Source organism: Neoarius graeffei, chromosome 12, assembly GCF_027579695.1.
Source record: "Neoarius graeffei isolate fNeoGra1 chromosome 12, fNeoGra1.pri, whole genome shotgun sequence".
NCBI lineage: Eukaryota > Metazoa > Chordata > Actinopteri > Siluriformes > Ariidae > Neoarius > Neoarius graeffei.
The window spans coordinates 74,392,436-74,405,690 of NC_083580.1; the positions used below are offsets into that span (position 1 = coordinate 74,392,436).

The following is a 13,255-nucleotide window of genomic DNA, read 5'->3' on the forward strand; positions in this document are numbered from 1 at the left end:
ACTGTTTTGGGATTTTGCTGAGTTTACCTTCAACTGTCTGATTTTTTTTTTCAAAGTAATGAACTGTGTAGCAGGAAAATCACCGCGTTTTCTAAATGCACTCCTGAAAACTACTCATTAACTAGGGGAATTAAATTTGATATTTTTGACATGTTAATCATTAATGTACATGAAAGAAAAAGGCTTAAAAGTTATAACTTGTTTTAGTGAAAATAAGTACTAAAATGCACTAGAATGCAGGGTTTTGCGTGTTATGTTACTAAAATATTTTCGGGGGACGTTGCCGCCGCGCCCCCATTTCAGGGTTTTTTCCTTTGCTCCACTTTCATCTCTAATTCCAAAAGGTATGTTTGGCGCAAAAACAACACTGCATCACCAAAAGAACACCATACCCATGGTGAAGCATGGTGGTGGCAGCATCATGTTTTGGGTTGTTTTTCTTCAGCTGGAACAGGGGCTTTAGTCAAGGTGGAGGGAATTATGAACATTTCTAAATACCAGTCAATTTTTTGGCCCAAAATCTTCAGGTGTCTGCTAGAAAGATGAAGATGAAGAGGAATTTCATCTTTCAGCACGACAATGACTCCAAAAAAGTTTTGGAACGGCCCAGCCAGAGCCCAGACCTAAATCCAATTGAAAATCTGTGTGGTGACCTGAAGAGGGCAGTGCACAAGAGACGCCCTCGCAATCTGACAGATTTGGAGCGCTTTTACAAGGAAGAGTGGGCAAATAATGCCAAGTCTAGCTGTGACAGGCTGATAGACTCCGACCCAAAAAGACTGAACGCTGTAATTAAATCAAAAGGTGCTTCAACAAAGTATTAGTTTAAGCGTGTGCACTCTTATGCAACCAGCTTATTGTACGTTTTTTTAAATGTTTTTCCCCTGAACAGATTTGTTTGTTTTTCAATTGAATTGTACAGGTTATAGGTCATACTCAAGGTGGGATAAGTTTTAATTATTTATTGTGGTCTCTTTTTTTTTTTTTACATCAGAAAAACCGATCATTTTAACAGGGTGTGTAGACTTTTTATATATCCACTGTATGTATATGACCAAAGATGCGTTATGTATGATTAATACACATTTGGCTATTGTGTGTTTAAAGGCCAAGTCATTTGCCAACGATGAGAAGAAGTTCCAACAGCACATCCAGGTCCAGCAAAAGAAAGAGCTAAGCAGCTTCCTGGAATCCCAGAAACGGGAGTATAAACTACGCAAGGAGCAACTGAAAGAGGTTTGACTTGATCATTTTTCTGTTTCACAGCACACACGTACACGAGTGATGAAAGGATCTCTTATGCTACGAGTGGCATGGTTCGGGTCCACTTGTCGCCTAGTTATACGGAGATGAGCACAAGCACCGGGTTTCTCCACCTACACTGACAGTCTGCACCGGCTACTCGATCCCAGAAAAAAATAAAAACTTGCCTTTCAACGTTCAAGCGGGTTTTTTTTTTTTAAATATCGTATCCGCTACCCATAATTTGCTGCAAATCCAATTATTCTACGCGAAATTGTCTTCGATTCAGGTCTAGCATGACCGGAAACGACACCATATTTGTTGATTGATTCTCATGCTCCGATTGGCTGAGCCGGACCAATGGTGGGATATTTAGGGTGTTTTCACACCTGGTCCCCTTTAAAGGAACCAGACTTAAGGCCCGGTCCCACTGCACTTACGGATGCAAAGAGGATGTAAAACGTAAAAAAATCTTTGCCATCCGTTGGAAAACGCTATGCATCCGTTGTGTACTCATTGCATACGTGCTTCATACGCTCTATCCATCGAGCATCCGTCCACTGTGATTTAATCCGCGCAAAAAGTTTTGAGCTGCACAAAACTTTTAGAACGGATGAACTTTCCGCCGTGTACGATGTAAATCCGCGACATATACGAGCAACAAACGTTCTATGTCCGTTATCATCCGTTAAACGTCTGCTGTATCCTCTCTGCATCCTCTGGGCATCCTCGCAACTCACATCCGCTGCAGCTGAAAACGGAAAGAGGGAGGAAAGATAAGGTACATGAAACGTCTATTCATCGTTAGTAGCACGGAAATAGAAAGGATGTAAGCGTATGCATCTCGTATATAAAGTATTCAAAACGGACAAAGCGTTTATATCTGGGATGTATCTCGTATATTTAGCATGTCTGGAGTATGTCTAGAGTATGTAGAAGGACACCTAGCGGACAATCGATATTTTGTATAAAAAGGGGGAGAAAATCATCTAGTAGTAGAGATGTATCGATGTAGCCGCCAGCACGTCTTTCCGCTTTATGCTGACGGCGTGCTGCATCCCTTTATATCCGCGGAGCAGACGCAATTCATACCCCCCGCATGCGCAGTGAACGGTCTGCATCTGATATACATCCGCGCAACATCCCCTTTGTTTCCGTTAGGCGTACGTGATGCATCCCCTTCATCCGTTATGCATCCGCTCTTTCTGCTATGCGTCCGCTTCTCAGTTATCACCGGTAACCCCTTCGGAGCTGTCATCCACTTCCATCCGCTTTCATCCGCTAGGCTTCCTATGAACATGCGTTTAACATCCCCGCTATATACTACCCACGTCCGTTCTTTTCCGTTCTATTTTCGCAAATTTTTGCCAATTTTGTCCATTTCTGGAGCGGATGAAAACGGATAGAGCCACCCCCGAAATTTTGCTCGTCCGCTGTGTCCTTTTTGCATACGTTTTGTGTCCATCGGCCAGTGGGACCGGGCCTTAAGTCCTCTTTAAGTGGACCAAAAAGTGGACCAACAGAAAAAGAACCCAGTTCTTTTTGTGTTCACACTGTGAATTTATTACAAAGAGGACTGGGTTCTCTTTCTGGTCCAGTTAAGCTTTGATGGGGCCTCAGTCCTCTTTCTGTTCACACCAGGTCCTCTAGAGCCCTCAGACCCCCAGTGCACGGAATTCTGGGTAATTTTCTCTTGAATCAAAATGTCTGCTGCCATGCTTGCCCTGCTGTATTCTGTGATCAAAATAGTGCGGATTAAGGAAAATAAATTTATTCCAGCGGCTGTGGTAAGTTCCAAAAGGAAGTTGAGTTTCCCTGCTACAGTCACGTGACCAACTACGGCAAACGAAGAAGGTTAAACTACAGTGAAAAAGGCGAAGTGAACCCGTTGCGCTTTTTGTTCACAATGCGCAGATTAGGCGAACCGTACCGTTGATTTTTAGCGAACCGTACTGAGACCACCTCCTGAGGTGGTCTCAGTTCGGTTCGCTTTAAAGGGGTCTGGGTACGGTTGGAGTGTTCACATATGCGCAAAAAATGCTGAGTCATCGATCTGAGTTCGGTTAGATGGCTGAAAGGGACCAAGTGTGAAAACACCCTTAAATAAAGTTGACATGAATTTCTTGAAAGGCTTTCCTAGCTTCTTTCTTGAGCAAATCAGGTTCATCCTCTTCCCACTGGTAACATTGGCAAGAGCGTGATGAAGAAAATGACCAGAATCTGGAAAGACCGAGACGTTCAGCTGTCCACGGAAACACAACTCATGAAAACTATAGTCCTACTTACCATGCTACGGTATATGGTGCTGAATCGTGAACCATGACCATAGAAATCAGGAGGAGGTTGCAGGTGGCAGAACTCTGGTGTTGGCGAAGATTGTTAAGAATTCCTTGGACCAGCAAGATCACAAACGAAGCTGTGATTCGATGGATTGGGGTGGTAGCAGAAACTCATTTAGATGGCGTAGCACTTCGGCTAAAACTAAGATATTTTGGTCATGTGGTGCGTATGCCGACATCTGTAGAAAAGGACATGATGTTGGGAATGATTGAAGGGGAAAGAAGGAGAGGCAGAGCCAGAAGCAGATGGCTGGATGAAGTGAAACCAGCCATGGCAATGGACCTGAGGGATCTCATCTCTGCTGTACAGGATCAGGCTAGGCGTCGTCCGTGACTCGGCGGCACCAGATACGGTAACCAGGTGACATGAATATTGTGTGCTCAGAGCCAAAGACTGTAAAGTATCATCATCAGTACATTTTATTTAGGGTACAACAAGCAAAATTTAAAATGCAAATAAAGATGTGTGAATTCAATTTTGTTTTCCTCAGTTTATTAGATTAGAAGGTATGAATGATAAGTAAAAGTGAAAGAAAATAGTTAGGAGATTCATCATTTTCTGTCTAAGAATTGTTATTTTCATAGCCAGAAGCTACCCGGAGTGCCCAAGTTCCCGTCGAGATGTCTGGTCCCTTAGCTAAAGCTTCATACTTACAGTATAAAGTGCAAGTAATTAATTGTGTGCGCATATATTTATGTTGAAATTAAAACTATGCAATACACAATAACACATCAAGTACATTACACAGGCATGTAATGTGATGTAAAATTCGTGTTATCTACATTGTTACAGAGATGCCTACTAGTACGGATTGGCCGTATTTTGTACGGAAAAGTTACGTAAATACGATGTTACGGCAAACAGCGTTATTCTGTACGGAATTATTATAAAGTCTTAAAAAATTTCAGCGAGTTGTTTTTAAATGTCCAAGCGACTTTTTCAATCCATGCGCGATTCACGGCTATTTATTTTTACGACAACCGCACGTGCTGTGCGTGACATGCGCAGATTCCGCACATTTGTTCGCGCTATTTTCACTCGACATCACACACGCATGGTGCTACTTCTCAATAGTGGAAATGAAACGCTCAGTATCGGGACAAGTGAAACACAGGTCTCCGGTGTTCCTCCCACGATATACGGTAGAATGGCCGTGCATTACACCCAGTCAAAAGGGCAATGGATACGCGCACTGCAAACTGTGTAGAACTGACATTAACATCACTCATGGTGGTCGCGATGACTGCACGCGGCATGTCAACTACAAAAAACATATGGCGTATGCTGAAATGGCGAGTCAGGCGGAAAGTAAATCTGGGGGTATCCAGCGGTTTTTTACGAAATCTGTGGATGAAAAGACACGGAACGTGACACGTGCTGAAGCGGTGATGGTTGACCTGTGCTTGGAGTTGAACTTGCCAATTAGTGCCATGAAATGTGAGTTAAACTTATTTATTCAGTTTCTTTTTACATGTCTGATTTTTATTCACTGAAATATCAAACACTGGCTGTACTTCTTTAATTCAAAATCTTTTCAGTGTTGCAAGTGCAAATGTACATGTAGTATGATCATAAACAGAATTTTATGATTAGTGCTGTTGGGATTGTGGCAAAAAATTGATCATTCCACTGTTTTAAATACAATTATAAATGTCATTTTATTCAATGTCTCTTCTGAAGCATTATGCTGAAGTATTTATATATTGGGACATTAAGATAACAATGTCGGACTCTCTTTGGCATGAAATAAGAAATTTTTTTTTAATTTTATTATAATCCGTTAACAGGTAGAACATTTTGCCAGGCAATATAATATAATACTTTTGAGGAGTTACATTCAATACCAATGATTGGTAGTCAACCGTAATGTCTGCAAACAGGGAACACTATTGTATTTAGAAAAATGTGATATATTGTATGCTCTAGAAATTTGTTGAGTGGAAATTCAGTTGAGATGGCTGCTCGCGTTTTGTTTATTCAATTCACACAAAACAGTACTTTTTAATAATTTAAATCTTAAACATATTGGTATATATACACACCTCTTTATAATGGAAATGCGCATAAATTAATGTTACTGAAAGTCATTCCAAAATACTGAAAAATGTTTTCAAGAATACTGAAATTCAAAATTTGGGGTAGGCATCTCTGTTGTTATTGGTCAAAACATCGATGTCGAGACCATAATAGCCAACCAAAACAGTTTTTACAAAAACACTCACATCCGCTCGACATACCACTGGAGGTAGCGTAGCCAATCAGAGGTAACACGTTTACGTGTCATGAATATTAATGAATAAGAGCTGAAATCCTGTCGTTCTCCCGCCACCCACTCCTCCACCAAACTAGAACAGCCTGAAACAGGAGAACCACAGCATTTTTTTTTTTCACCAAAACCAGCTCACAGGGCATTCATTCATACTAGAGACCGTCGCACAATTAATGAAAAAACAATGCAATGAGACCTTTAAAGCTGGGCATACACTGTGCGATTTTTGGCCCGATTTTGACACGATTTTCACTCGTGCGACTATTTTGGAGATCGGGCCGAGTTTTGGCTCAATCGTGCGTCTCGGATCGCGTAGTATACATGGGGTAACGACAAGCGATTAACACCTCACGACCTCCTCCCGATCGATCGGATGAAAATCAAACCTGTTTGAAATCCTGAGCATCGCATCCGAGCATCGGATCGTATAGTGCGAGAACAAGAATCGTAAGCTGCGTGCTGTTTACCCCTGCGATTCACTCGTACGGTGTGAGCAGCAGCTGAATACCGCGATTGAAAAAAATCACACAGTGTCTGCCCAGCTTAAGGGAATGCGATGTAGTCAACCATTTATCATGTCCCAGATCAAGCCGCCATTTTTCCACAAATTTGCAGAATTTTTGCCAAATTCTGAATAGAGTATTCACATCAAAGATTTAGTTTTATCTGTATTATTTCTTTCATCATTTTATTTCAAATTAAAACCAACAACACCATTCAAAACCGTATAGTTTATTGACTGTGAGTATATTTAGTGGGGGACCCCTACAGTACCCAGTTTCTGAGACAGACCCACATACGCGGATTAAAAAAAAAGAAAAAGTAACATCCACTAAATTGCACATGAAGGCCTAAACAACCCTGTTCGTCACGTTTCCATGTCGACCTGTAAAACGTGAAGTGATATTAATGCTACGTTTATCTCTGGAGCAGCATGGACAGACGAGATCTGTTCGTGTCTCCTTAAAACTTACCATTGTCATTGTTTTAACGAGCTACATTTCAAATAAAGAGAAGATTCTAGAAGAAAATTCATACAGTCTTTTAGGTCGGTTTGAAGGCTGAGAATGAGAGGATTTGTGAATTCAAACACCAACTAGAATACTAGACAGAGATTGTGACTAAGGTCACTGTAATTTGCGCTAGCTGTTACAAACCGGGACGTCTGGTCAGTGTACCCTGTAGATCCGGAACGGTAAAGGCCAATTTATGCTGACAACCCAGTCCTCGCAGACGGCGCCGCAGATAGCGTCTGCGTAGCCCCCCCACCTTTGCAGACGCTCTGCACGCACCTCCCAAAAATTGTGACCACCGCAGAAGCCTCGCAGACAGCGTCGCAGACAAGAGGGCTCTGAAGGCCTCTGCATGCTCTTGCGACAAGGCTTTCGCAGATAGCTTTTCGCAGACAGTTGTAATTTATCGTTGAGCGGGGAGTAATAGGCGTGCGCGATGTTATTCACCGCTACAACGCAAGGGGGCGCGAAGTCGTGAAGTCGCTAGGAGTAGTTGGTGGGTGTGGTTAGTGGAGTGTTTATCCTCCGGTTACTTATAATGACTAGAACTGGAGTCGTATAGATGTACGTACTTCCTCACTTCCTCGATCAACCGCTCTTCGTGCTGCTCCATCTTCGCTCGTGTTTTTAAAAATGCCGGTCGTGAAAACAAAACAAACCGGGAAAGTAGTGAAGCGGAAGTGCGTGTACAGCGGATGTAGAGTGGACCAATCAGAGCCCTCTTGTCTGCGACGCTGTCTGCGAGGCTTCTGCGGTGGTCACAATTTTTGGGAGGTGCGCACAGAGCGTCTGCGAAGGTGGGGGGGCTACGCAGACGCTATCTGCGACGCCGTCTGCGAGGACTGCGTTGTCAGCATAAATTGGCCTTGATTGGTCCACTCTACATCCGCTGTACACGCACTTCCGCTTCCCTATTTTCCCGGTTTGGTTTGTTTTCACTACCGCCATTTTTAAAAACCCGAGCGAAGATGGAGCAGCACGAAGAGCGGTTGATCGAGGAAGTGAGGAAGTACGTACATCTATACGACTCCAGTTCTAGTCATTATAAGTAACCGGAGGATAAACACTCCACTAACCACACCCACCAACTACTCCTAGCGATTTCGCGACTTCGCGCCCCCTTGCGTTGTGGCGGTGAATAACATCGTGCACGCCTATTACTCCCCGCTCAACGATAAATTACAACTGTCTGCGAAAAGCTATCTGCGAAAGCCTTGTCGCAAGAGCATGCAGAGGCCTTAAGAGATAGAGAATGGCGCTTAGTGAGGAAAAGTTGCGCCCTGCCGCCCTGAACAAAATTTTAAAAACTGGTTGAAAAAAAATTATGAAAATTGACAGAGATATAAGTGATTTGAAAAAAATCCCGTTTTTCATGGATCATTCCAGTTCGGTGATCCAGATCAGCACCAAAAGTCATAGCAACATAATTCAGCCCAGAGGTATTCTTTATGTGAAATTTGGTGATGATTGGTTGAAAACTGAGGGAGAAATATTGTCCTAAAAAACGTTAGGAGAAAAATAAGAAGAAGAAGAATGAAGTCGAACGATCCTGAGTGAGAGAACGATTTGCGCTAGCGCAAATTAAATAGAGATGCTAATGCTAAACAAACAGTATGTCTAAGCTGTTTGAGGCACAGTACCGCATCCTTTTACATGCTTCCTGACTTGTGCTCAGGAGCTGAGCGAGAACCAGTCCACACCCAAGAAGGAGAAGCAAGAATGGTTGTCCAAGCAGAAGGAGAACATCCAACACTTTCAGGCTGAGGAAGAAGCCAACCTACTCCGCCGACAGAGGCAGTACCTCGAGCTCGAGTGCCGCCGCTTCAAACGCCGCATCCTCATTGCCAAACACAACGTAGAGCAGGATCTCGTGCGAGAAGTAAGTCAATATTCTAGCTTAAACGGTCGCCGTGTAAAATTCTGACTTGATTTACAGGCTTCTGTTACGAAGACCGTTTCACAGTCGGTCATAATTTTCCCTCGACATATTTCTTTCTTCTAACGTAGGAGCTGAATAAGCGTCAGACGCAGAAGGACCTGGAGCACGCCATGCTGCTGCGTCACCACGAGTCCATGCAGGAGCTGGAGGTCAGGCAGCTAGGCACCATCCACAAAATGAGGACCGAGCTCATCCGCCTGCAGCACCAGACCGAGCTCACCAACCAGCTGGAATACAACAAGCGCAGAGAGAGAGAACTGCGCCGCAAGCACGTCATGGAGGTCCGGCAGCAGCCCAAGAGCCTAAAGGTTGGTGGAACGTTAATGCATTTGTTAATAACAACTCTTACTGGCAGATTATTCATACAAAATGGCTTTTTTTTTTTCTTGGTAACACAAAATTCTCTCTTTCTTGCTGTTGTTTTTGTGTTGTCTTGTTCTCTCTTTCTTTTTTTTTTGCTGTTGCATGTCTTTGTGTCTCAGTCCAAAGAGCTACAGATCAAGAAGCAGTTTCAGGACACGTGTAAGATTCAGACGCGGCAGTACAAGGCCCTGAGGAACCACCTGCTCGAGACCACGCCCAAGTCAGATCACAAGGCTGTGCTGAAGAGGCTCAAGGAAGAGCAGACAAGAAAGCTGGCCATTCTCGCTGAGCAATATGATCACTCCATCAACGACATGCTCTCCACACAGGCTGTAAGTAAAGAGAGACGTGCAGCTGAAGAGTCTGGTTCCAAAACACTATCGCTACGTTCACACTGCAAGGCTTAACGCTCAATTCCGATTTTTTTGTGAAATCTGATTTTTTTGTGAGGTCGTTCACATTAACAAATATATGCGACTTGTATGTGATCCTCAGTATGAACGAAAAGCGACCTAAAAGTGTTCCGCATGCGCATTGCAGGATACGACGACGTCACACGCAGTGAGCATGGCCAGTGTTTACGGAAGTAAAACCGCCCGGTTGCGGTATGACCCATCCAATCTAGCTTGAATAGCTGCATCCCCCCAAATGGAAATCAGCTCCCTAACCTCTGCGTCCTTCCATTGAGAAGATTCAGAACCTTCACAGCCCGAAGCGTCCCTCGCATTGATGTCATGCGCAGCGGCGCAGATACGTTTTTTGAACTGGGGGGGACAAAAAACTGGGGGGGACAAAGCTGCCAGCAAACCAACCCCAACCCCGATATGCCTGTCAAACTTGTTGTGGGTTACCATAGCAACCAAGCTCGAGCTCGCAACCTGTGCAGTCTGTGCAGCTCAACCAACCGAATATCAGTCTTTGTTTTGTTTTATGTGAGTTGTTGCAACTATGTATACACTGCCGTGCACCTCAATAAACCGAATGGTAATTAGTCTTTTGATTTTTCCGTGAGGTTTGCCTTATGCAAAGTGGGGGGGACCGAACGAAGTGAATTTAAATCTGGGTGGGACGAATCTCACCCGTCCCACCCTCTATCTGCGCCCGTGATTATGCGCCAGGTTGTTGTAACTTTTTTTGAGAGACCCGCCGCCTACTTCAGCGCAGAATAGTGACATTTGTGGCTTGTTGATGACGTGTAAGTCGGATGAATGCGACCTGGCGGTTCAGACTGAAGTCGCATATGAAAAGATCGGATAGGAATCGGAATTAGGACCACATATCCAAACGGCCTGGGTCGGATTTGAAAAAATCGGATCTGTGTCGTTCATATTGTCAATAAAAGATCGGATACAGGTCACATATGGGCGAAAAGATCGGATTTGAGTCACTTCAGCCTGCAGTGTGAACGTAGCCTATATATCCACTTCCATTGTTTCGAGAAAAATCACTTTTTCTGATTACAGGAAGTGATGAAAGGAAAACCACTGTATCCTGTTTTAAAATTTATTGACTAACTCCTTAATGATAAACTTCAAAAATGAAATCCAGAACTAATTCACAGCTTTTAACTGAACCAAGTAATTTTTTTTTCTTTTCCGGTTGAGAGTACGTAGTGCGCGAGTTTGCTGCCTCTTCTCCCTGGCGTTTTCTTTCTTTTTTTTGTTTTCTTTAACTGTGCTTCTGATTTTTTTGGCAACGTGTTGCAAATCCATTTTGTTTCTTTTTGGTTAATTTCGAACTCTTCTTGTTTGGTTTCGACACCGGCTTTTTGCGATCACCTGTAGCTAACCCACCTGCGAGCGCCCGCTTTCTTTCCGCCCGCTTGACTTCAGCAGTGGTGAGTGAGTTTCCACCTTTCACCACGCTGTTGTCTTGTTTTATGTGCTGGTTAGTCAAATTGCTTCCCTGCACTGTACTCTGGGTGTGGAACCGCTGGTGTTTTGGCTACGTTTATGAGCGGTGTTAGGCTAAGGTGGCTTTGCACCTTACATTGGGGACTGCGTCTATCCATCCGTTTTTGGATCGTGACTGTGGGTCTGGGTATTGGTTTTGTGGCCCGGGCTTTTACCCATGTTTTACACCTACTCGCCGGAGGAATTAAAAAGCCTTAGTGCGCGGCACCACTTGGATTCCGCGGTATTTAATCTGTGCCGCTCTATTGGAATCGTGTGCCGCCCTCGGTACATTCACCGCTCTCCGACTGCTCATTATGCTTCAGAGTCTTCCATACCCATCACATGGACTCACAATCAGATTGCCAAGGTCAACAAGAACGCTCATGGAGTTAATCATGGTGTTCTTCGCTCACTTGGGAAACTGCAAGGTTCTGCTGTCTCTGGATTGTCACCTGTGTCTCCTGCGAAGATTGGGCTTTTAAACTCCTGCTCCATCACCAACAAAGCGTCACTCATTAATGACCTAATTATCCAAAACACCCTGGACATACTTCTGCTGGTGGAAACATGGCAACAGGCTGAGGACTATCTACATTTAAATATATGTCTTCACCAGCTGGATACACATACAGTTAGGTCCATAAATATTTGGACAGAGACAACATTTTTCTAATTTTGGTTCTGTACGTTACCACAATGAATTTTGAACAAAACAATTCAGATGCAGTTGAAGTTCAGACTTTCAGCTTTAATTCAGTGGGTTGAACAAAATGATTGCATACAAATGTGAGGAACTAAAGCATTTTTTAAACACAATCCCTTCATTTCAGGGGCTCAAAAGTAATTGGACAAATTAAATAATTGTAAATAAAATGTTCATTTCTAATACTTGGTTGAAAACCCTTTGTTGGCAATGACTGCCTGAAGTCTTGAACTCATGGACATCACCAGATGCTGTGTTTCCTCCTTTTTAATGCTCTGCCAGGTCTTTACTGCAGCGGTTTTCAGTTGCTGTCTGTTTGTGGGCCTTTCTGTCTGAAGTTTAGCCTTTAACAAGTGAAATGCATGCTCAATTGGGTTGAGATCAGGTGACTGACTTGGCCATTCAAGAATATTCCACTTCTTTGCTTTAATAAACTCCTGGGTTGCTTTGGCTTTATGTTCTAGGTCATTGTCCATCTGTATTATGAAACGCCGACCAATCAGTTTGGCTGCATTTGGCTGGATTTGAGCACACAGCATGTCTCTGAATACCTCAGAATTCATCCGGCTGCTTCTGTCCTGTGTCACATCATCAATAAACACTAGTGACCCAGTGCCACTGGCAGCCATGCATGCCCAAGCCATCACACTGCCTCCACCGTGTTTTACAGATGATGTGGTATGCTTTGGATCATGAGCTGTACCACACCTTCGCCATACTTTTTTCTTTTCATCATTCTGGTAGAGGTTGATCTTGGTTTCATCTGTCCAAAGAATGTTCTTCCAGAACTGTGCTGGCTTTTTTAGATGTTTTTCAGCAAAGTCCAATCTAGCCTTTTTATTCTTGAGGCTTATGAGTGTCTTGCACCGTGCAGTGAATCCTCTGTATTTACAACCCCGATTCCAAAAAAGTAGGGACAAAGTACAAATTGTAAATAAAAACGGAATGCAATGATGTGGAAGTTTCAAAATTCCATATTTTATTCAGAATAGAACATGGATGACAAATCAAATGTTTAAACTGAGAAAATGTATCATTTAAAGAGAAAAATTAGGTGATTTTAAATTTCATGACAACAACACATCTCAAAAAAGTTGGGACAAGGCCATGTTTACCACTGTGAGACATCCCCTTTTCTCTTTACAACAGTCTGTAAACGCCTGGGGACTGAGGAGACAAGTTGCTCAAATTTAGGGATAGGAATGTTAACCCATTCTTGTCTAATGTAGGATTCTAGTTGCTCAACTGTCTTAGGTCTTTTTTGTCGGCTCTTCCGTTTTATGATGCGCCAAATGTTTTCTATGGGTGAAAGATCTGGACTGCAGGCTGGCCAGTTCAGTACCCGGACCCTTCTTCTACGCAGCCATGATGCTGTAATTGATGCAGTATGTGGTTTGGCATTGTCATGTTGGAAAATGCAAGGTCTTCCCTGAAAGAGACGTCGTCTGGATGGGAGCATATGTTGCTCTAGAACCTGGATATACCTTTCAG

General features: G+C 43.3%; 1 protein-coding gene across 1 annotated transcript in view; it reads left to right on the top strand.

Annotated features, from left to right (window-relative positions):
- taok1b (TAO kinase 1b) overlaps positions 1–13,255 on the top strand; it is a 121,064-nt gene that overhangs the window by 95,885 nt on the left and 11,924 nt on the right. The window contains exons 15-18 of the mRNA XM_060936399.1: positions 1,108–1,236; positions 8,540–8,743; positions 8,872–9,111; positions 9,286–9,498. Coding sequence (XP_060792382.1) covers positions 1,108–1,236; positions 8,540–8,743; positions 8,872–9,111; positions 9,286–9,498 — 786 coding nt within the window. The remainder of the gene's footprint in view (positions 1–1,107; positions 1,237–8,539; positions 8,744–8,871; positions 9,112–9,285; positions 9,499–13,255) is intronic.